The 20,957-nt window shown below is 46.8% G+C and overlaps 2 protein-coding genes and 1 pseudogene across 4 annotated transcripts; all 3 read left to right on the top strand.

The window, feature by feature from the left end:
* The first annotated feature begins 110 nt into the window (after positions 1-110).
* Positions 111-6,478, top strand: PTGES3L (prostaglandin E synthase 3 like). Its single transcript, XM_082678652.1, has 7 exons — positions 111-469; positions 842-955; positions 1,076-1,142; positions 1,247-1,345; positions 4,501-4,590; positions 5,499-5,552; positions 6,057-6,478. Exons 1-7 carry the CDS (start codon positions 462-464, stop codon positions 6,090-6,092), a joined length of 468 nt encoding a protein of 155 aa, XP_082534778.1. The 5' UTR covers positions 111-461; the 3' UTR covers positions 6,093-6,478.
* LOC309837806 (large ribosomal subunit protein eL21-like) lies at positions 2,374-3,382 on the top strand (annotated as a pseudogene). Its single transcript has one exon. The product of its transcript is annotated as a large ribosomal subunit protein eL21-like (transcript).
* Positions 6,479-9,957: 3,479 nt separating the features above from the next.
* AARSD1 (alanyl-tRNA synthetase domain containing 1) lies at positions 9,958-19,861 on the top strand. Of its 2 annotated transcripts, none has more exons than XM_082678635.1 (12): positions 9,958-10,074; positions 10,225-10,356; positions 12,130-12,289; positions 13,766-13,823; positions 14,230-14,386; positions 14,483-14,599; positions 14,936-15,066; positions 15,372-15,438; positions 15,630-15,721; positions 16,374-16,428; positions 17,563-17,657; positions 19,547-19,861. In XM_082678635.1, the coding sequence occupies exons 1-12, from the start codon at positions 10,036-10,038 to the stop codon at positions 19,680-19,682; spliced, it is 1,239 nt and encodes a 412-aa protein (XP_082534761.1). In that variant the 5' UTR covers positions 9,958-10,035; the 3' UTR covers positions 19,683-19,861. The 2 variants fall into 2 exon arrangements, with proteins under 2 accessions (XP_082534761.1, XP_082534762.1); XM_082678636.1 differs by having other exon boundaries at positions 14,960-15,066.
* Positions 19,862-20,957: the final 1,096 nt, after the last annotated feature.

Consider the following 20,957-nt stretch of genomic DNA (forward strand, 5'->3'; position numbering starts at 1 on the left):
CCCAGAGGAGCGGATGGGCGGGGCCCAGACGTCACCTAGTTCAGACGTCATCCAGGGCCGGCCTTCCCTCGGGACTTAATTTTGGCCAGTAGTTTGTTTGTTTTTTTTTTTAATTGAGCGCCTGCTGTGTGTCGGACACTGAGTGTGCTAAGCATTGGAGAAACAGGAGAATGAAGTCGGGACAAGCCCTTCCATGTGTATCGACCTCTAATCCCGGCGGGCGGGTCGTCTATTCCTAACGTGTGTATTTCTGGAGACCCCAAGATGTGAAGGGCTGCAGGGACTATGCTCTCCCAGAGTCTCTTCGGAGTGCGGATCCCTTGGCTTAGGCCACGTTCCCACTTCTTCTAAACCCTTTCCCCAACCATGTAAGGAGAGGCAGCTGCTGGGGGCGTCCCCAGGATCTAAAGATAGCGGCCCCTGCCTCGGATTCCAAACGCCTCGGGGCAGCGGGAGCCGCCATGGCACGGTAAGTGCTTCTGGTTGCCTTTTTCACTAGAGATTCCTTTCCCCACGTTTTCTGGGCGCTCCAGGTTCTGCGAGGTCCCATGGGAACCCCGGACCCCAGGTCTCTGTATCCTTGGGGTGCTGAGGGGAAGTGTGACCTGAATGTTCTCCATAACTCCCTACCTCTCTACTCTCGCACTTTCGGTTCTCCTCAGGTTCATCTTCACCGCACACCCCAGTCTCGTCACTCCCCTTCCACCCCCTTCTGTCTTATTTAGCTCCGCTTTGACCGTGCTGTAGCATAAAACGTCCCTGTATTTTCCCCAACCTTTCCCAAATGCCCTCAGTCTTCCCTCTCGCACCCCTATGAAGCCCCACCTCAACTCCTCTTCAGGCAGCATGCTCGGACCCTGTGGTACGACAGGCCCAAGTATGTGTTCATGGAGTTTTGTGTTGAGGACAGCACCGATGTCCATGTGCTCATCGAAGACCACCGCATTGTGTTCAGGTAATCCCCTCCCGCTCCACTGCTGCCAGGGCCTGGCTTCTTGGGAACCTTTCCCTTCTCCTAATGCCCCCACACTCCACACTCAGCCTCCTCATCTCCTTAGCTGCATTGTCTCCTCAGCTGCAAGAATGCCGATGGAATGGAGTTTTATAATGAGATTGAGTTCTATGCCAAGGTGAACTGCAAGGTAAGGGTGGGGTGGGGCAGTAAGGGCTGGATGGGAAGGCTGCTTGGGAAATGGAGATTCATTCTAAACCTCAGACCCTAAGAATGATGCTCTCTATCTGGCAGGACTCACGAGATAAGCGCTCTGGCCGCTCCATTACTTGCTTTGTGAGGAAATGGAAGGAGAAGGTGGCCTGGCCCCGACTCACTAAGGAGGATATCAAGGTGGGTGTGCGGGAAGTGGCCGCTTTTTCTCCTGTGCTCTCTATCTGTGTACCCAGGTTGACAAGTTGGGTCTGGGACTCACCCTTGGCTCCTTTCCCACCAACATTCAGTTACTCACCAGGTCCTGCCTATTTGACCTCTTAAATAGAATCCATGATTTAATCTCTTCCTAATTCAGGCCTTATCCATTACTGGGTGAGGTTTGTTGCATATTTTCAGCACCACCCTCAATCCATCCTCTGCATTCCTCGCAGCATGGTCTGTTTAAAACACACATTTAGGGCTTCCCTGGTGGCGCAGTGGTTGAGAGTCCGCCTGCCGATGCAGGGGACACGGGTTCGTGCCCCGGTCTGGGAAGATCCCACATGCCACGGAGCGGCTAGGCCCGTGAGCCATGGCCACTGAGCCTGCGCGTCTGGAGCCTGTGCTCTGCAACGGGAGAGGCCACAACAGTGAGAGGCCCGCACACCGCAAAAAAAAAAAAAAAAAACACACATTTGACCCTGTCACTTTTCCTCTTAAGACCCTCCAGTGGCTTCTTTTCCCCTAAAAGTTGAAAATTGGCTGCATGCTGGCTGGATCTGCCTCTCAAATTTGTTTTAGCAGTCTTAGAAGTGTTAAAAATTATTTTGATGGGCTACTGACATTTAAAAATGTGGAGATTTCAGACATCCCTGATGGCTCAGTGGTTAAGAATCCACCTGCCAATGCAGGGGACATGGGTTGGAGCCCTGGTCCTAGAAGATCCCACTTCCCGTGGAGCAACTAAGCCTGTGCGCCACGACTACTGAGCCTGCGCTCTAGAGACCGTGAGCCACAACTACAGAGCCCACATGCCACAACTACTGAAGCCTAGAGCCTGCGCACCGCAACAAAGAGTAGCCCCTGCTTGCCGCAACTAGAGAAAGCCTGCGCGCAGCAACAAAGACCCAAGGCAGCCATTAATTAATTAATTAATTAATTCATTATTTAAAATGTGGAGATTTCACCTTTCAGCCGGAACCGCCATTTTCCAGTAACTCACCAAAATGACCAACACAAAGGGAAAGAGGAGGCCACCCACTATATGTTCCCTAGGCCTTTTAAAAAACATGGAGTTGTTCCTTCCATGTGAATCTACAAGAAAGGTGGTATTGTAGATATCAAGCGAATGGGCTCTGTTCAAAAAGGAATGCCCCACAAATGTTACCATGGCAAAATTGCAAGTTTACAGCATTACCCAGCATGCTGTTGGCATCACTGTAAACAAACAAGTTAAGGGCAAGATTATTGCCAAGAGAATTAATGTGCATATTTAGCATATTAAGCACTTTGAGAGCCGAGATAGTTTCCTGAAATGTGTGAAGGAAAATGATCAGAAAAAGAAGGAAGCCAAAGAGAATGGTACTTGGGTTCAGCTGAAGCACCAGCCTGCTCCACCCAGAGAAGCACACTTCATGAGAACCAATGGAAAGGAGCCTGAACTGTTGGAACCCATTCCCTATGAATTCATGGCATGATAGCTATAAAGAAAATAAAAGATCTAGATGGTAAAAATGAATAAATACATAAATAAAAATTTAAAAAAAAAGTAGAGATTTCACCTAAAAATCCAGATTCTCAGCTTCTCTTGGAAACTGGAGACTCTGGCCACGCTGGTCTAAATTCCCAAATGCCTGGAGTTGGAGCTTGAAATGGGGCATGCATTCCACTTCACTTCACTCCTTTTCGTTATCTCCCTGACACTCTCAGGCATTTGAACTTGTAGCTTCTGCCATTTGGGTTAGAGTCTAAGGACCATAGCATGGCGTATAAGCTGATGACTTGGCTGTTCTTTCCTTCTGCAGCCTCATACCCCTTTACTCTCTGCCTCAAATGCCACATTCCAGCCACAGCAAACTGCTTGCAGCTGTCTTCCACACACCAGGCTATTATGCACCTCAATACCTTTGCTCAAGCTATGGCTTCTTCCTGGAAAGTCTCCATCACCACTACCTTTGCCCACCTAACCCCTGCTCATCCTTCAAGGCCCTGCTACTCCAAGAAGGCTGGCTTCCTATAATATCCCCTACAGAACCCACCGTCACACTTTCCACACTGTATTATAATGATTTATTTACATTTCCCTTCCCTACTTGCTTCTTTTTTTTAAAAATAAATTTATTTACTTATTTTGGCTGCATTGGGTCTTCATTGCTGCACGCGGGCTTTCTCTAGTTGTGGCGAGTGGTTCTTTGTTGCGGTGCGCGGGCTTCTCATCGCAGTGGCTTCTCTTGTTGCAGAGCACAGGCTCTAGGCGCACGGGCTTCAGTAGTTGTGGCACTCGGGCTTAGCTGCTCCGTGGCATGTGGGATCTTCCCGGACAGGGCTCGAACCTGCATCCCCTGCACTGGCAGGCGGATTCTTAACCACTGCACCACCAGGGAAGTCCCCTACTTGCTTCTTTTTTTTTTTTTTTTGCGGTACGTGTGCCTCTCTCTATTGTGGCCTCTCCCATTGCGGAGCACAGGCTCTGGACGCGCAGGCTCAGCGGCCATGGCTCACGGGCCCAGCCGCTCCGCGGCATGTGGGATCTTCCCGGACCGGGGCACGAACCCATGTCCCCTGCATCGGCAGGCGGACTTTCAACCACTGTGCCACCAGGGAAGCCCCCCTACTTGCTTCTTGATGGCTGAGACTGTGTAGTGAACATTTTAAAAATCCCAGTGCCAACCACAGTATGTGTTCAATAAATACCTGTTAAATGATCGAGTAAATAACTTCTTTCCCTGTCTAAATGTGGGAACTTGGAATATGGGCCTCAAAGGGTTGTCCCTGATTCCAGGGAATGCTGCTTGGTTGACTCCTAGGATGCTTTATGATACAGTTATCTTTCTAGATGTGTTATCTTTCTAGTCAGCTGGCTCCTGGAGGACAGAGTTTCTATGCTTTTCCATCCCCTACAATGCCTGGCATTGTGCTTGGCACTTAGTAAGTTCTTGGTAAATCTTTGCTGCTGCTGCTGCTGATGACGTGGCAGACTGGAGGGGGGTTAACTAAAGGGGTGCTGTTGGGAAGATGATACCCCCATTGACCCTCTTTTCCCCAAGCATGCTCCCACACACATACCCACACTCATCTATGCACTTCTGCTGCTGCCTTCCTGGCCTGTGACTCTCTGTGCTTTCCTCCTGCAGCCAGTGTGGTTGTCTGTGGATTTTGATAACTGGAGAGACTGGGAAGGGGATGAAGAAGTGGAGCTGGCTCAGGTGGACCATTACGCAGAGGTAGTGCTGTTTTCTGCCTATCTCAATCATTCTCTGGGACTCTCTGCACACATTGCTCTGGAGGCTTGTCGTCAGGGCTAGGCAGAGGGATATGATCTCCCCAGGCAGGTTGCTCAATGGTTTGATAGTCTTTATGTTTTGTGCAATGTTTATTTAGTAGGGATGAGAGAAGTGAATATTGCTAGTGAAATTGTATACATAGATTCATTCACTGTTTAGAGTAGAGCCTGTGTTCCGAACAAGTTTGGCAAAAGCTTTTCCTACTTTTCTGTAATTCTTGTTCTCTCTTTTGTTTTCTTTGTGTATGTGTGTGTGTTTTTCCTGAGCCAGATAGCTTCATGGGAAGCTCAAACTACGCAGTATAAAAATTCACATCACAAAATAAATCACCAATCCCCAATAAATTGCACCGTGCTATACGATATTTGGTTTCCAAATTTCAGCTGTTTATTCAAGTTGTAAAAACACTAATAGTAACCTGGATTAGTAAGGAGGTGTGTGTGTCTAAATTTCCTTTTAAAAAGGGGGTCAATTTCATATACACACTGCTATAATTAAAATAGATAACCAACAAGGACCTACCGTATAGCACAGGGAACTCTGCTCAATATTCTGTAATAACCTAAATGGGAAAAGAACTTGAAAAAGAATAGGTATAACTGAATCACTTTGCTGTACACCTGAAACTAACACAACATTGTTAATCGACTGTACTACAATATAAAATAAAATTTTTTAAAAAGGGGTGTATCAATTTACTTTTCTTCAGTTCATTCCAGTGATGTATTAGGGACTTTAAAGCTGGGGCAGTTGTTTGCCTGGGACCATTTTCCTGTGGTCCGTCAATATGCAGGTTGCTCTTCCTTTGCCCCTCTTCTCTCTCGTGACTACTTTTCTCTTCCCACCAGCTTTTGGAGAAGGTCAGGACCAAGAGGCCTCCCCCTGCAATGGACGACCTGGATGTAAGTAAAGCCTGCTCCTTAACCTTTCCCTTTCCTTTTAGCCCTTAAAAATAAGATACTAGAAAGCTCCTGTCCCAGTCTCTAGCACATAGTGGTTCTCAGTGCATGTTAGCCAAATCTGAATTTGACACAGGAGGTCAAATGTCCTTCTCCATGCTCTAGAAAACCCCAGTAAGACCCTTGTCCCTTCCATCTCCCCTTCTGCTTCTCCAATCTAGGGCAGACCTGGCCCTGTTGACTATCTTTATAGCTGTAAGGACCAGTAGCATACGCTGTAATTCTGGCATTAAATGATGCATGGCACAGTGCTCTTTACTGAATACAAGTGTCTTATTTTATCATACAAAATTTAAATCCTTCCGTGTTAGGCTCCCAAGAAGTTGTGTGATTCAGAAAATTACCAAAGAAAACCTGGAGAGCTGGAGGGAGTGAGCAGCATTTGTGAACATCAATGTCCACTCTTTGCAGACTCTACAGGGGCTTTTGTCTTTTTTTCCCCCCCAGGATGATTCTGACAGTGCGGATGCAACAAGTAATTAACTTTCTGTGACAGCAGAGCTGGGGAGGAAGCTGTGGCTATCTTCCAGTCACTCTAACAAGCTAGGTCCTGGGGCTTTCTCAGCTCTTTGGCTGTGCGCCAGGGTCCTCTGGGATCTCCGAACTTTCCTGGAAGCTCTTTATTAAGGGTCCTTCTTCATGCTTTATTTCTATTTCCTAGGCACTTGACTAAGGCTGCTGTGTCAGATGACAGGATAGGAGAGGAGTAGACAGGTGGGGCTTCTGACTTCCTAGCAATTGGCTGTAATCTTTGTGTGTGGGCCACTCATCAGGGCTTTCTGGAGTACTTGAGCCTCTGTGTGTGTGTATGTGTAAGAGCAAAAGCCATAGAAGCAGCATATAGCTTATAATAAATCTGTAGGAACTGTTCTGTGTCTCTTTCTCTTTCCTTTTTGTACTTCTTCCTCCTAGAGGCAAGCCTCTTCCTGTCTATAGCTCCTCTCCAGTGGAGAGGTGGGTGTCAGAGATCCTGGCCCTTACTGTCGAGATTGGAAGAAGAAAGATATTGGGAGCAGACTTGTAACCAAGCTGGGGAACTTTCCCATGCCCAGATCTTCAGAGCAGAAACCAGCCTTTCACTGTATAGCTAATACTGCCACCTCTAGAACCAGCCAGAAACCCACCTTAGCTTCCTGCATACTCCAGAAATATCTTTACTTTTTTTTTTTTTTTTGGCACTTAAAAAGCAGTTAGGCCATTTATTGGCACTAGGAAAGCATTCCTTTAAATATCTTTACACTTTTTTTTTGTTTTGTTTTTCAGTACGCGGGCCTCTCACTGTTGTGGCCTCTCCCGTTGCGGAGCACAGGCTCCAGACGCGCAGGCTCAGCAGCCATGGCTCACGGGCCCAGCTGCTCCGCGGCATGTGGGATCCTCCCGAACTGGGGCACGAACCCGCATCCCCTGCATCGGCAGGCGGACTCTCAACCACTGCGCCACCAGGGAAGCCCTATCTTTACACTTTTAAAGCTAATTGTTACATTAGTTAATGCCTATGTCTGTTTACTACTCTATTCATCAGCTACCCCATTCATCCATAAACATTTTCCGAGGGCCCAGTGTGTACTTAAACTGTGACTTAAAATGCAACACTCAGGCTTTGCCCTTGAATTCATGGTAAAGTACTGAGATTTGTTAAAAAAAATTAAAATCTAAAGTTTATTTCAGTAATATAGGGACACAGTTTAAAAAATTAAATAGTATAGAAGGGTCTAAAATTTAAAGTAGAATTTGCACTCCCTCAATAGCTGTAACCACTGTTAACAATTTCTTCAATAAATTTATATATTTATGTCTAGATCTTTATATCTATATTTATACCTGTTATAAATTTCTTAATACCTATAATTAATACTATATATAGTTATATATAAAACATACAACATATCTGGAACATATACAATATCATGTATTATTTACATACAGTACAATATATCAGTATATTAAAATTTAACGCATATAGGCAAATGCAATGCGTCTGTGTGTACACAATGGGAATCATACTATTAATATACATCTTGTACCCTGCTTTTTTTCAGTTAATATATATTGGAGCTCTTTCTAAATCAGTATACATAGATCTGACTCTTCTTTATGGCTACATGGTATTCAGTTGAATATATTTTCCATAATTTAACTGGTTCCTTATCAAGGGATATTTAAGTTGTTGTTAGTCTTTTTCAGTTTTCAAACAAGGCTGCAAGGAACAGTTTAAAAAGTAGATCTTTGGGCTTCCCTGGTGGCGCAGTGGTTGAGAGTCCGCCTGCGGATGCAGGGGACACGGGTTCGTGCCCTGGTCCAGGAAGATCCCACATGCCGTGGAGCGGCTGGGCCGGTGAGCCATGGCCGCTGAGCCTGCGCGTCAGGAGCCTGTGCTCCGCAACGGGAGAGGCTACAACAGTAAGAGGTCCGCGTACCACAAAAAAAAAAAAAAAAAAAGTAGATCCTTACATGTTTGGCAAGAATATCTGTAGGGTAAATTTCTTTCTTTTTTTTTCCCGGCCACACCACGTGGCTTGCAGGATCTTAGTTCCCCAACCAGGGATTGAACCTGGGCCCTGGCAGTGGAAGCACCAAGTCCTAACCACTGGACCACCAGGGAATTCCTATAGGGTAAATTTCTAGAAGTAGAATTGCTAGGTCAAAGAGCAGATAAACATTTTGAAAGCTGTTGCCAAGTTGCTTTTAGATGAAATCATACAAATTTTCACTTCCACCAAGAGTGCTCCATTCTCCAAAACCTTTTAGATATTTGCCAAGATAAAATTATACTTGGTTTAATTTGCTTCATTTTTTTTCTTTCTGGCCACAACGCGGGACTTGAAGGATCTTAGTTCCCCAACCAGGGATTGAACCCGGGCCCTCAGCAATGAGAGTACAGAATCCTAACCACTGGACCGCCAGGGAATTCCCTGGTTTAATTTGCTTTAAATTATGAGATGGCTCATTGTTTATTAGTGATTAATATTTCTTTTAATGTGCTCTGTCCATGTCTTTTGCCCATTTTGATATTGACATTAGTTCTTAAACTTAAAAAATAACATAATGCAAATCTGTATTTGTATCGTGCTTTACAATTTACTAAGTATTTTAATATCATCTCATTAAAAATTTTGAACTTCATATCAACCTTGTAAAATAATTAAGTCTTCTCTTAATAGGTGCTCAAACAGGTCACAATAAGTGGCAAAGCTGGGACTTGAACTTCTATAGCATATGTCCCCTTGCCCACAATTCTGAAAACCGAAAATTTCTAAAAACTGACCTAAAAAAAAAAGTTAACACCAAAACTCATCCGGCAGCAAAACATGACCTAAAATGATGTGAGGCTATTTATAGTCTTTGTTTATTCCATTTAGCGTATTTATTTCTCAGCATAAATATCAATACGGAGTTGCTCCAGAGTTCCAAATGGAACACATTACGTAACACATGGGTATGGTCTGCATTACTGCCTAAAATCAGAAAAACCCTATATTCTGAAACATCTGGGAACTTCAAGCTTTTTATTACTTGATTTAAAAGAGAAGAAAGTTAATCTTAACTTTTAATCCATTTAACGTTTTAAGGCACCGATTGCAGTTAAACTTGTTAACTTCTGTTAACCTCTTTATTTGCACTGTCCAATCCCGTAGCAATGGTCACACGTGATTACTGAGTACTTGAAATGTTGCTACCGAACTGAGAGGTGCTGTAAGTGTAAAATACATAACAGGTTTCGAAAATCTTGTACGGGAGGAAAATACTTATTTTAAAATACACATTACATGATGAAATAATATTTTGTATATGGTGATTTAAATAAAAACATTATTAAGGGACTTCCCTGGTGGCGCAGTGGATAAGATCCCAGTACTCCCAATGCAGGGGCCCGGGTTCTATCCCTTGTCAGGGAACTAGATCCCACACGCATGCTGCAACTAAGAGTTCGCATGCCACAGCTAAGGAGCCCGCCTGCCGCAACTAAGACCGAGTGCAACCAAATAAATAATTAATTTAATTTTAAAAAAAAAAGAGAGCTTTAAAGAAAAATTAACATGTGGCTTGCATTACATTTCCATTGGGCGGCGTTGCTGTCTATCCAAGCCAGTACCATCCCCACTTCTATCAGGCAGGCTTCCGCGGGGCCGAATTACGTACATCCCTGGGGTCCAACGGGGCCAAACAAAGTGCTATGACAAGTTTAGGCCGCAGTTTTGTTCTGTCTTGTCTTCTGGTTTTCTTCAAAGTCTTAAAATAGTCCCTCAGTAACCCTGAGCGCCTGCACTTCGCGTTTTCAATAAATTTGTCCAAACCACACGCCGTTCTTAGCCCTTTTGCTTCTGCGCAGAGACGCGCCCGGAATGAAGATTGTCCCGCTTCGCTCTCCGTCCGGCGCCAGGCGTTTCTGTGTGCAAGGTTACCGGCGTACTGAGAGACAGCAGCGATGGCGTTCCAGTGTCAGCGGGACAGCTACGCCAGGGAGGTGCGGCCGGCGGGCGGGAAACCTGATGCTCCAAGCGGGTGCGGCGGTGCGGGGAAGAGGGCGCCGCGTGGAGGGGGCACCGAGCTGGATTCAGTCCCGGTGCGCTGAGGGTTGCGGTCGGGGCTTACTCTCGCATCCCTCTTTACCCAGTTCACCACCACCGTGGTCTCCTGCAGTCCCGCGGAGCTGCAGACCGAAGGAAGCAACGGCAAGAAGGAAGTGCTGAGCGGTTTCCACGTGGTGCTAGAAGACACGCTGCTTTTCCCCGAGGGCGGGGGACAGGTACCAGGCCCATCCTTTCCCCTTTCCTTCTCCCCCCTCCCAGGAAGCCCCTAATTCTTTCCGAGCAGGTCGGAAATGCTCTCCTGGTCCTCAGTCCTAGCTGTAATGAATACAGATGGAAATTAGTTCAATTCAGTTCATTTGTTCATTCAGCAGGTATTTATCAACAAATGGTTATCTATCTGTCCGTAACAAATGCTGGGTACTAATTCAAGCCCTAAGGATAAAAGCTGAACAAGAAAATGTCTTTGCATACGTAGAATATTTATTGGAGAAAACAGACAAAACGGTGAATAGATAAGTAGTATGTCAGTATGATAAATGCTATAAAGAAAATTAAAGGTCGAGGGAAAGAGAGTGATGGGATGGCCTCCTAGGTAGGGGGCAAGTTATTTCTGTCGAGAACGAAGTGAGGTGAGGGGGTAAGCCATTGCCATTATCTAGTGGTGCTGGTGGGGGGTGGGGAGTATTCCGGGGAGGGAGAATAAGTGCAAAGGACCTGAGGTAGGAATTCGATTAGGGTGTTTGGCATGGACTGAAAAAGTTTCCCATGAAGGAGCACAACAGAGGGCAGACGTATCAGTGCTGTGATGGGGTAGGGGCAAGGTCCAATGAGAAAATGGGAAAGGAGAATAATAACACCAAAGGTGGGCATTGTGGGAGAGGCTTTCCCAGCCGAAACAGGGAAGCCTGTAAGAATCTGACAAGTCTAGTTAACTGCAAAATAGTCCCATATAGTTGGAGCCTCTGGTGTGTGTTGATGACAGGCTGGAGATGGTTTTGTAAAGGTGAGTGGGGGCCAGTTCAGAGGGCCTTGAAGGATGTGTTAAGGTGTGTGGACTTCATTCAGGAGGCTATGGTGAGCCATGGAAGTACTTAAGCAAAGAAATGATGTGAGAGAACATATTCAGTAAACTTGATTGTGAGAAACTTCCAATTTTTCCCAGCATGGAGGTTTTCTGATCTGCTGAAGGAAAACATGTGCCCTCAGGTATCCATAGCAGGTCTCATTTTATATATCACCTCTTCCAGGAAGTCTTCCCTGATTCCCCAAGACTGTTAGGTTCCTTTTCTTTGAGCTCCTCTAAAACAATGTACTTTTTTGAACTATGGCATGTTGTAGATCATATTGCAGTTGCCTGTTAGCATGTCTTTATTCTTCTCCAGACTTTTCAGTTCCATGAGGGACCATGTCTTATTTACATTATAGTCTTGGATAGGTACAGTGTCTTGTAAGCAGTTGATATTTTGTAATATTTGATATTTTTAATGAATATTTTTGAATTTAATTCTAGTAGGAGTGTAGAAGATAGAGTGGAAGAAAGGAGAAAAATTCAGGTCAGTTTGGAAACTATTGAAAGATAAAAATCTAAACCAAGGCAATGAGAGTGAGGATTAAGTTTGTTTGGGTTTTACTAAAATTTTCGTTGCTGTAGTTACATTTTTTTTTCAAATTTTATTTATTTATTTGTTTTCGAGCTTCATGTGCTATACAGTAGGTTCTCATTAGTTATCTATTTTATGCTGTAGTTACAATTTTTGTATTCATTCTGTGATTTTGTTCTGAAGAACAAAAGGTGTTCCAAGTGAAGAGTATAGAGAGAGTCCCCTCATGAGCAAAGTGGACCACCTCACTTGGCATTGCTTCTTCTCCCTTAGGGAATCTCAAATTCTGGGTGTGTTTCTCACAAACTTCTGCTAGAGGGTCTTTGTATCCAGGAGTTAGGGTGAGCCCTACCTGCTACCATCGATTATTTTTACTTCTTTCCCCAGCCTGATGACCGTGGTACAATCAATGACATCTCTGTGCTGAGAGTGACCCGCCGGGGCGCCCAGGCTGATCATTTCACCCAGACACCTCTGACCCCTGGGACTGAGGTACAGGTCCGGGTGGACTGGGAACGGAGGTTTGACCACATGCAGCAGCATTCAGGTAGGTGGGGTGGGATGGGGCAGTTGCTGCGTGTGGGAATGTCACGATGATTGAGACGTGGTTTGGGTACTCTAGGAGTTAACCTTTTGGAAGAGACAGACATATTCAGAATCAGCTCCAGTTCAGGCAAGATGTGATAAATGTTATAAAAGCAAAATGAGCAGTTAAAGTAAAAGTATTAGAATAACTGCTGGATTTAAGTATTATAACTTCCCACTTGATATCTATATCTGTAGATGTCTCATAGCCTTCTTAAACTCAAAATGTCCAGAATGGAATTAAAAAGCCACCCCCTCCCCCAGATCTGGTCTTCTCTTCGCCTTCACTGTGTTCAGTGCATGGCCAGCATCCACCCAGTTGCTCAAATCCTGGAAGTCAGTTCAGACACTGCTTTAGGGATAGCCAGGCAATCTGAGTCATGTCGGTTTATTTTCGAAATACTTCTCTATCTGCTTCCACTGTCAACACAGTCATCCTCATCCCAGCTCTCATCGTCTCTCCCCAGCCCTCTGTAACAGCCTCCCGGCTAGTCTCCCCATGTTCATTCTTGTCTCTTTGCAACCCATTCTCCACAAAGCAGCTAGAATATTTTTTAAAAATGAAAGGCTGATCAGGCCACTCCCCTGCTTTAAAGCTTTTCAAAGGCTACCTGTAGCTCATGATGAAGGCAAACGTCTTGCCATGGGGCACAAGGCCTGCCTGGGCTGGCGCTCATCTACTGCTCCAGCCTCACCCGGTGCTCCTGCCTCCCGCTCCCTGCATCCTGGCCATGCTGGCCTTCTCTCCATTCCTTGAACACATCCTGCTTCTTTCCTCCTTCAAGGCCTTTGGCTGTCTTGTTCCCTTTGCCTTCACAGTTGATTCCTTCTCCTCCTCGCTGTCATCGATCAGGGATAGCGGTACATCTCTAGTGCCAAGCCCTGTGCCTTGCATGTGGTAGGCACTTGATAAATTTTTGTTGAGTGAATGAATCTGGCACAATTAGAACTCGAGTTCAAATCCTGCCTCTGACGAGCTACTGTAGCCTTGGAAAGTTGTTTGATTTCTCTAGACCTTGGTTTCCTCATTCAAGAAATGGCATCATAGGGCTCCCCTGGTGGCGCAGTGGTTGAGAGTCCACCTGCCAATGCAGGGGACATGGGTTCGTGCCCTGGTCCGGGAAGATCCCACATGCCGCGGAGCGGCTGGGCCTGTGAGCCATGGCCGCTGAGCCTGCGCGTCCGGAGCCTGTGCTCCACAACGGGAGAGGCCACAATAGTGAGAGGCCTGCGTACCGCAAAAAAAAAAAAAAAAGAAATGGCATCATAAAGCCTCTTGCAGAATTCTCCTGAGGGTTTTCAATAAAGTGTCTCTCAAGAGTATTACCCAGTGCCAGGCAGGTCTTCAGCAGTAGAATTTCTGTGATGACGTTGGCATTGGGGTCGTGTCACTCATGATCACTTCTCACTTCTTCTCCCATCTCCTCTTTCTGCTCAGGGCAGCATCTCATCACTGCGGTTGCTGATCATCTGTTTGGGCTGAAGACAACATCATGGTGAGCAAGAGGCATAAGACTAATTGTCAGGCATGGGTCCCTGACTGCTGGCTCCTTTCCTAGTAGTGAGTCAGGGGTAGAAGGATAAAAATCTGTGCTCACCTGTTCCCCTCGAAGATGGGGTGGTGGATGACTTTGTGTTTTCCCTGAGAAACATCTCCCTTTGCTTAAAAAAGAATATGGACTTTGAAGCTCAGTGACGTAGGGGGTGAATCCCTTGCATGACCTTGATCATGTTCCTTATCACCCCTCACCTGTAAAGTGGAAATGACAGTCCCTACTTTGTGACATTTTTGTGAGGATTAAATACCAGCATTTACATGAACATGCTTTGTAAACGATAAACTTCCTTCTATTATTAATTGTCCCCGTCAGCATCCTGTGACCACTCTGCTTTTTCTTGCAGGGAGTTAGGGCGACTCCGGAGTGTCATCGAGCTGGACAGCCCTTCTGTGACTGCGGAGCAAGTAGCTGCCATTGAGCAGAGTGTCAATGAAAAAATCAGAGAGCGGCTGCCTGTGTATGTGCGAGAACTGAGCCTGGATGATCCCGGTGTGGAGCAGGTGAGGGGAGAGCCGGCAGGCTGGCTTCTGTAGAGTGGCCCTCCAAGGGCTCCTCATCAAAATTCAAACAGCCCTCCTCCCTCCCTTGCGTTCCAGGTGAGGGGCCGGGGTTTGCCGGATGATCATGCTGGGCCTATTCGAGTTGTCACCATCAAGAGCGTTGATTCCAACATGTGCTGTGGGACCCACGTGAGCAATCTCAGTGACCTTCAGGTAGGTGAGGAAGGGCTCTTGAGTGGGTGGGAGAGAGGGTGTCGGAGGTGGGGGATCACAGCAGGGCTGAGAGTGATAGAGGGGGACACGTGAGGGGTCCTGAGTGAAATCACTCCTTATTGCTTCCGAGCCAGCAGGGAGGTCTTGATCTCTCCTACCCTTGGATCCAGCACCTGCTGCAGTGTGTGTGTGTGTGTGTGTGTGTGTGTGTGTGTGTGTGTGTGTGTGTGTGTGTGTGTGTGTGTGTGTGTGTGTGTGTGTGTGTGTGTGTGTGTGTGTGTGTGTGTGTGTGTGTGTGTGTGTGTGTGTGTGTGTTTACTTCCTTGCCTCATGTAGGTCATTAAAATCCTGGGCTCTGAGAAGGGGAAAAAGAACAAAACCAACGTGACCTTTCTGGCTGGGAACCGGGTGCTGAAGTGGATGGAGAAGAGTCACAGCACTGAGAAAGCACTGACAGCTCTGCTGAAGTACGCCCCCTTCCACTGCCTCCTTTTCTCAGCGCCTGGGCAGCCCGGAGCTTAGCCTTCCCACCTGTGCGGCAGACAGAATACTCTATCTTTAGGGGTGGGATGCAACCAGAAATGCTAAGGTGCTTTGGGTAGTCGAGCAGATGCACACAAAATGGTTTCTTCCTTTACATCCTCTTCCCCAACAGCCTGAGGCTTCCTTGGAAATGTCCCTGGGTCCCATCAGGAAGGGCGCCATTGATTTATGCCTGACACCAAAAGCAGTTGGAAAACTGGGCAGGCCTCCATGAACCTTCCTCTTGCAGGTGTGGAGCAGAGGATCATGTGGAAGCAGTGAAAAAGCTACAGAACTCCAACAAGCTCCTGCAGAAGGTGATTTATCCTTGGAGGGTGGCGAGGGTGTGGGCTCTGCCTGGAAAAGGCTCCCCAGACTCAGCCCCTCCACCTAACTGGATGTGCAGCATGTTAGTGGGCAGTGACTGGGGAGGGGAGGGGTGGAGAGACGGTATTCTCTCTGGTTACCCTTTCCCCACCTGTCAACTGAGTTATGGCATCCTTTTCAGAGCAACCTGAATCTGCTCAGAGACCTGGCTGTGCACGTTGCCCACAGCCTCAGGAACAGCCCAGACTGGGGAGGTGTGGTCACATTACACAGGTGAGGCCAGGGGTGCTAGGCTTAGGGCTCAGCCCCTCCCCTGTACGCAGTGCAGAGTGGGAGGCGGGTCGCCCCAGGAGTTCTTTTTTTTTTTTGCGGTACGCGGGCCTCTCACTGTTGTGGTCTCTCCCGTTGCGGAGCACAGGCTCCGGACGCGCAGGCTCAGTGGCCATGGCTCACGGGCCCAGCCGCTCTGCGGTATGTGGGATCTTCCCGGACCGGGGCGCGAACCCGTGTCCCCTGCATCGGCAGGCGGACTCTCAACCACTGCGCCACCGGGGAAGTCCCGCCCCCGGTGTTCTTAAGGCTGAGAAGACCCGAAGAAGTGTGTTGCCTTGCAGATTTCCTGGGTTGATATAAACATCTTCACTATAACTTTCATTAGAGCCTTCCCTCATTTCCTTTGCCATCTAACAGGTCTCCACTTACCCGGGTGAATCCTGTTTAAGGGAGACAGAAACAAACGCAAAACTTGTTAGAGCGTGCCGAGGCTTAGAAAGATGCCAGGCTGGCCCTCAGAGAGCACGCTCTTTCTCTGGGACTCTGCACAAAAGGCAGCAGTGTGGCCAGCCTCACGAGGAGGAGCTGGGCTTCCTGCAATTTCCTAGCTCCCGTTGCAACTTGGATCTGATGTCTTTGCCCTTTGTTTTAGGAAGGAGGGTGATTCTGAGTTCATGAATATCATCGCCAACGAGATTGGGTCAGAGGTAAGAGGAGCATGAGGTTCTCTGTCCGCCCCAGGTGGAGACCTAATGAGGGGCGTCAGGTTAGCTGAGGTCCCTCCGCATGAACACATGAAGAATAGGGAACAGAAATTCATTCAACGCTATTTTCTCAGCACTGACTCTGAGCTAGGCTCTGTTTTAGGTGCCAAGCTCAGTCAGTGGTATTGACCTTTCTGGGGCTGTGGCACTTACCAGCTTCAGAACTCCTTTTATCAGAACTGGAACTCCTCCGTGCCACCCACATTTATATGTGCTGAGGGCTGATTTCAGAAATACGGCGGTCGGCTAGGCCCTTAGAAGGCCGTCCGTTCAGTGTTCCTTTGCCTCTGGCTTCAGCCACCCATCCCGGTCCTGACCAGAGCTTAGTGGTTTCCAGGTCTCTCTTTTGCATTCACTCAGGAAACACCTTTGGGAATATCTACTCTGGGCCAAGCAGTGTGTGTGTATCTCTCCTCTTATTTCTGTGTAGAGAGTACTGATACTCAAGGAGCTCACTCTTGAGTCTGGGAGACAACCGTGTATGCCGACATTTATAACTTAGGGTGGTCAGTGCTAGAGGCAGAGGAGCGCATTCCCTGAAAGGCTGGGGAGGCTTCAGGGGAGAGACCTAGAAGACTGCTTAGCGGTCATCGGCAGACAGGGGAGCCGAGGTGGCCAAGCAGAGGGAAACACGGAGGTTTTGGCGATAGCAGACACAGGGTGCAAGGGGCGGTGTGGGAGTGGGGTGACCAGGCTGCAGAGTTTGGCGGGAGTCAGATCATGAAAGACATTCTATGCTTGGTCATGGTCAGCAGGCTTCTGCTCCCTTCTTAATATTCAACCTAAGTTCCTATAGCCACTCTCAAAGTTTCTTGTCCCTAGTGGGCCCCAGAGTGCAGGGGCTGCCTTACATTCATGAGGAACATCACTTGTGGTTTAGGAGGGAAAACCTGTTTTCCTTTTAATTGAGATGTTATTGGTATGTAATACTGTGTAAGGTGTACACTGTGTTGATTTGGTATCTTTATATATTGCAATATGATAAAAGTCTGTTCCTGAGACTGAAGAGAGTGCAGTTTAGGGGGGATTGACTGCACGTCTTTTAAGTGTCAGGGCTCATCTTGTCTTCCATCCTAGGAGACCCTCCTGTTCCTAACTGTGGGCGAAGAGAAAGGTGCTGGACTCTTCTTACTGGCAGGGCCAGCTGAGGCTGTGGAGACCCTGGCGCCCAGGTAATCTTCCGTGGACTGCTTTGCACGGGTGGAAGAGCCTGTAAGCCTAACCTACTAATAGCACCCTTGTTGGATGCAAAGGGCCACCGCATCTGCATCTCATTTTTTTTTTTTTAATAAATTTATTTATTTATTTATTTATTTTTGGCTGTGTTGGGTTTTCGTTTCTGTGCGAGAGCTTTCTCCAGTTGCGGCGAGCGGGGGCCACTGTTCATCGCGGTGCGCGGACCTCTCACTGTCGCGGCCTCTCCCGTTGCAGAGCACAGGCTCTAGATGGGCAGGCTCAGTAGTTGTGGCGCATGGGCCTAGCCGCTCCACGGCATGTGGGATCTTCCTGGACCGGGGCACGAACCCGTGTCCCCTGCATTGACAGGCAGATTCTTAACTACTGCGCCACCAGGGAAGCCCCTGCATCTCATTTTCATTCACATCACAGTCATGTGATGTTGCCTTAGCAGAAATAATGATCACCACCATCATTCCCAGTTTTAGAGATGAGGGACAGCACATTGTGTACCTGAGAGCTCACGGTTAAAGTGGCAGAACTGAGACTCGAGCCCAGGACTTTCGGCTCCAAATCTCACGTGCTTTGTGTTTTTTCTTTTAGAAATTGAGATTCATAAGTGATACATGAATACAGGTGCTGGATTCTCACTAGGCAGATGAAGCACCTGCTTAAGGCATCAGCAAAGCAGAGGCACAGACAAACTTGGGGGAAACAAATTAGGGTTTTGAGACTGAATCAAAAAACCTATTGATGTAGTTATTATAGAAAAATTAGAATTGTGTTGGACTTTTTTACTCTTATATTGTTTATATTTTCTTATTTTAAATTAGATATGGAGGTGGAGTGCACCATATTCTTTCTGGCATTTAGGGTTTTGAAGTCCTGATTGGCTGTGATGAATATGTGTTCACTGTAAAACACTGAAGGAAAACAGAAGTATTCAGAGCAGAGGTTCCTGACAGGCAGCCAGCTGTGGCCTATAGACTGGTTTGGCCTGTGTACAACTTTAAATTTTTAAAATTAGTTGCTACATTTTAAAATTAGGAGATTTTTATTTAAAAATAGGGAGTTCTAGCTTTTCTCAAAAAAGGAAGAGAAAAAGGCACACGCTTGCAACACTGGACTGACGTTCCTGCAGGTTAGTATCTACGAGGACGTGAGTGGGGCCTGCTTCTTCAGATAGCACGGGCCCGGCCAGTGCCATAGGCCCACCTTTCTCGCTCAGCCCCAGTTGCTTCCCTGCTGCTCCCGCAGGCCTTTGTGTCTACAGCTCTTTACTCCTAATGACGCTCATCCTGTTCCTTGGAGGTTGCCGTAATTTAGCCTGTTTCTAGACACTTCTGTTGTTTCCAGTTATTCACTCTTTTTTTTTTTTAAATAACCATTAATTAATTTATTTTTGGCTGCGTTGGGTCTACGTTGCTGCGCGCGGGCTTTCTCTAGTTGCGGCGAACCGGGGCTACTCTTTGTTGCAGTGCGCAGGCTTCTCGTTGCGGTGGCTTCTCTTGTTGCAGAGCACGGGCTCTAGGCGCATGGGCTGTAGTAGTTGTGACCCGTGGGCTCTAGAGCACAGGCTCAGTAGTTGTGGCGCACGGGCTTAGTTGCTCCGTGACATGTGGTGTCTTCCCGGACCAGGGCTCGAACCCGTGTCCCCTGCATTGGCAGGCGGATTCTTAATCAGTGTGCCACCAGGGAAGCCCCCAGTTATTCGCTGTTAAATAAATATGGTACCCATATCTTTGTGCACATGTGCAAGTATTTCTAGAAGCCATTTACTTTTTCTCTCCCCCCCAGCCCAAGGGGAAAGCCTCAGGGCTGCCCTTGGTTTTCCTGTGACTTTTCCCTCAAAGACGCCCTCCCTGACTGTCTCTCTGCTCCCCAGGGTGGCTGAGGTGCTAGAAGGCAAGGGAGCGGGGAAGAAAGGCCGCTTTCAGGGCAAGGCCACCAAGATGAGCCGTCGGGCAGAGGTGCAGGCGCTTCTCCAGGACTACGTCAGCACGCAGAGTGCAGAAGAGTGAGGGCTCGGGTGCCTCCCTGGTTGTCCGTTGACAGCCGGCCTCCTGTGACCACAGAAGGAGTCTCTTGGACGATAAAATAGTTTGACTTGAAATGATTGTGGTACCACGTGTATTTACATGATGGATTTGAATTTATACAGTATATTCCAGTGTGCTTATGTGATCAGTGTCTTTGTGAATAAACAGCTTTATTTTTTAACATTTATGTTATTGAAGTATAGTTGATATATACAATGTTGTGTTAATTTCTGCTGTACAGTAGAGTGATTCAGCTACATATGTTCTTTTTCATAATTTTTCCATTATGGTTTATCACAAGATATTGAATATAGTTCCCTGTGCTATACAGTAGGACCTTGTTGTTTATCCATTCCATATATAATAGTTTGCATCTGCTAATCCCAGACTCCCAGTCCATCCCTACCTACCCCCCACCCCCACCCCTACTATGGCATCCACAGTCTGTTCTCTCTGTTTGTGGGTCTTAAACAGCTTTCTAATTCAGCTCCTGTTAGGCACACCCTATCCGTGAGTGTTATGTTGATGAACCGTAGTAATTTATCTAAACCCAGCTGCAGTCTTTCTTCGTGTAGAAATGCAGCTGCCTAAGGAGATGTGAGTCAGACCAGAGGCTTGGCTTAGGGCTTAGACTCACGTCTCCTTGTTTTCTCTTATTTTTTCCTTATTTCTTTTCCTAGTCTTGTGTTTCAGAATTAAAAGGTATCAATGACTTTGTAAATAGGTCAAGAGGGCACGAAAATATATAGTTGAAAGATGTTCCAAGTCTGCTATTGAGGCAGGAAAAGGATGGAAAAAGATACCAGGCAAGACTAACCCAGAGAAAGCTGGGGGCATTATTAATATGAGGTAAATGAGACTTTAAGGCTGTAACACTTTAAGAATCATTATTGGCTCCGCCCCCCCAGAAAAAAAAAAAAAGGAATTCCCTGGCGGTCCAGTGGTTAGGACTCGGTGCTTTCACTGCTGTGGCCTGGGTTCAATCCCTGGTGGGGGAAGTAAGATCCCACAAGCTGCACAGCATGGCCAAAAAAAAAAAAAAAAAGAATCATTATTAGAGACCAAGAGAGACGTGTGGTGATAAAAGGAAGATAAAATAGTTCTAAATTTATAGGTATCTAATAACAGCCTCAAAATACATTAAGCAGACATTGACAGATCTAAAAGGAGAAACAAATCCATAGTTGATGGAAGATTTAAAGTCATCTTTCAGCAGCTGATAGAACAAGAGGAAGCATTATCTCAAGGTTAAGCGCA

Source organism: Grampus griseus (genome assembly GCF_964374135.1).
Source record: "Grampus griseus genome assembly, chromosome: 20".
NCBI classification, from domain to species: Eukaryota; Metazoa; Chordata; class Mammalia; order Artiodactyla; family Delphinidae; genus Grampus; species Grampus griseus.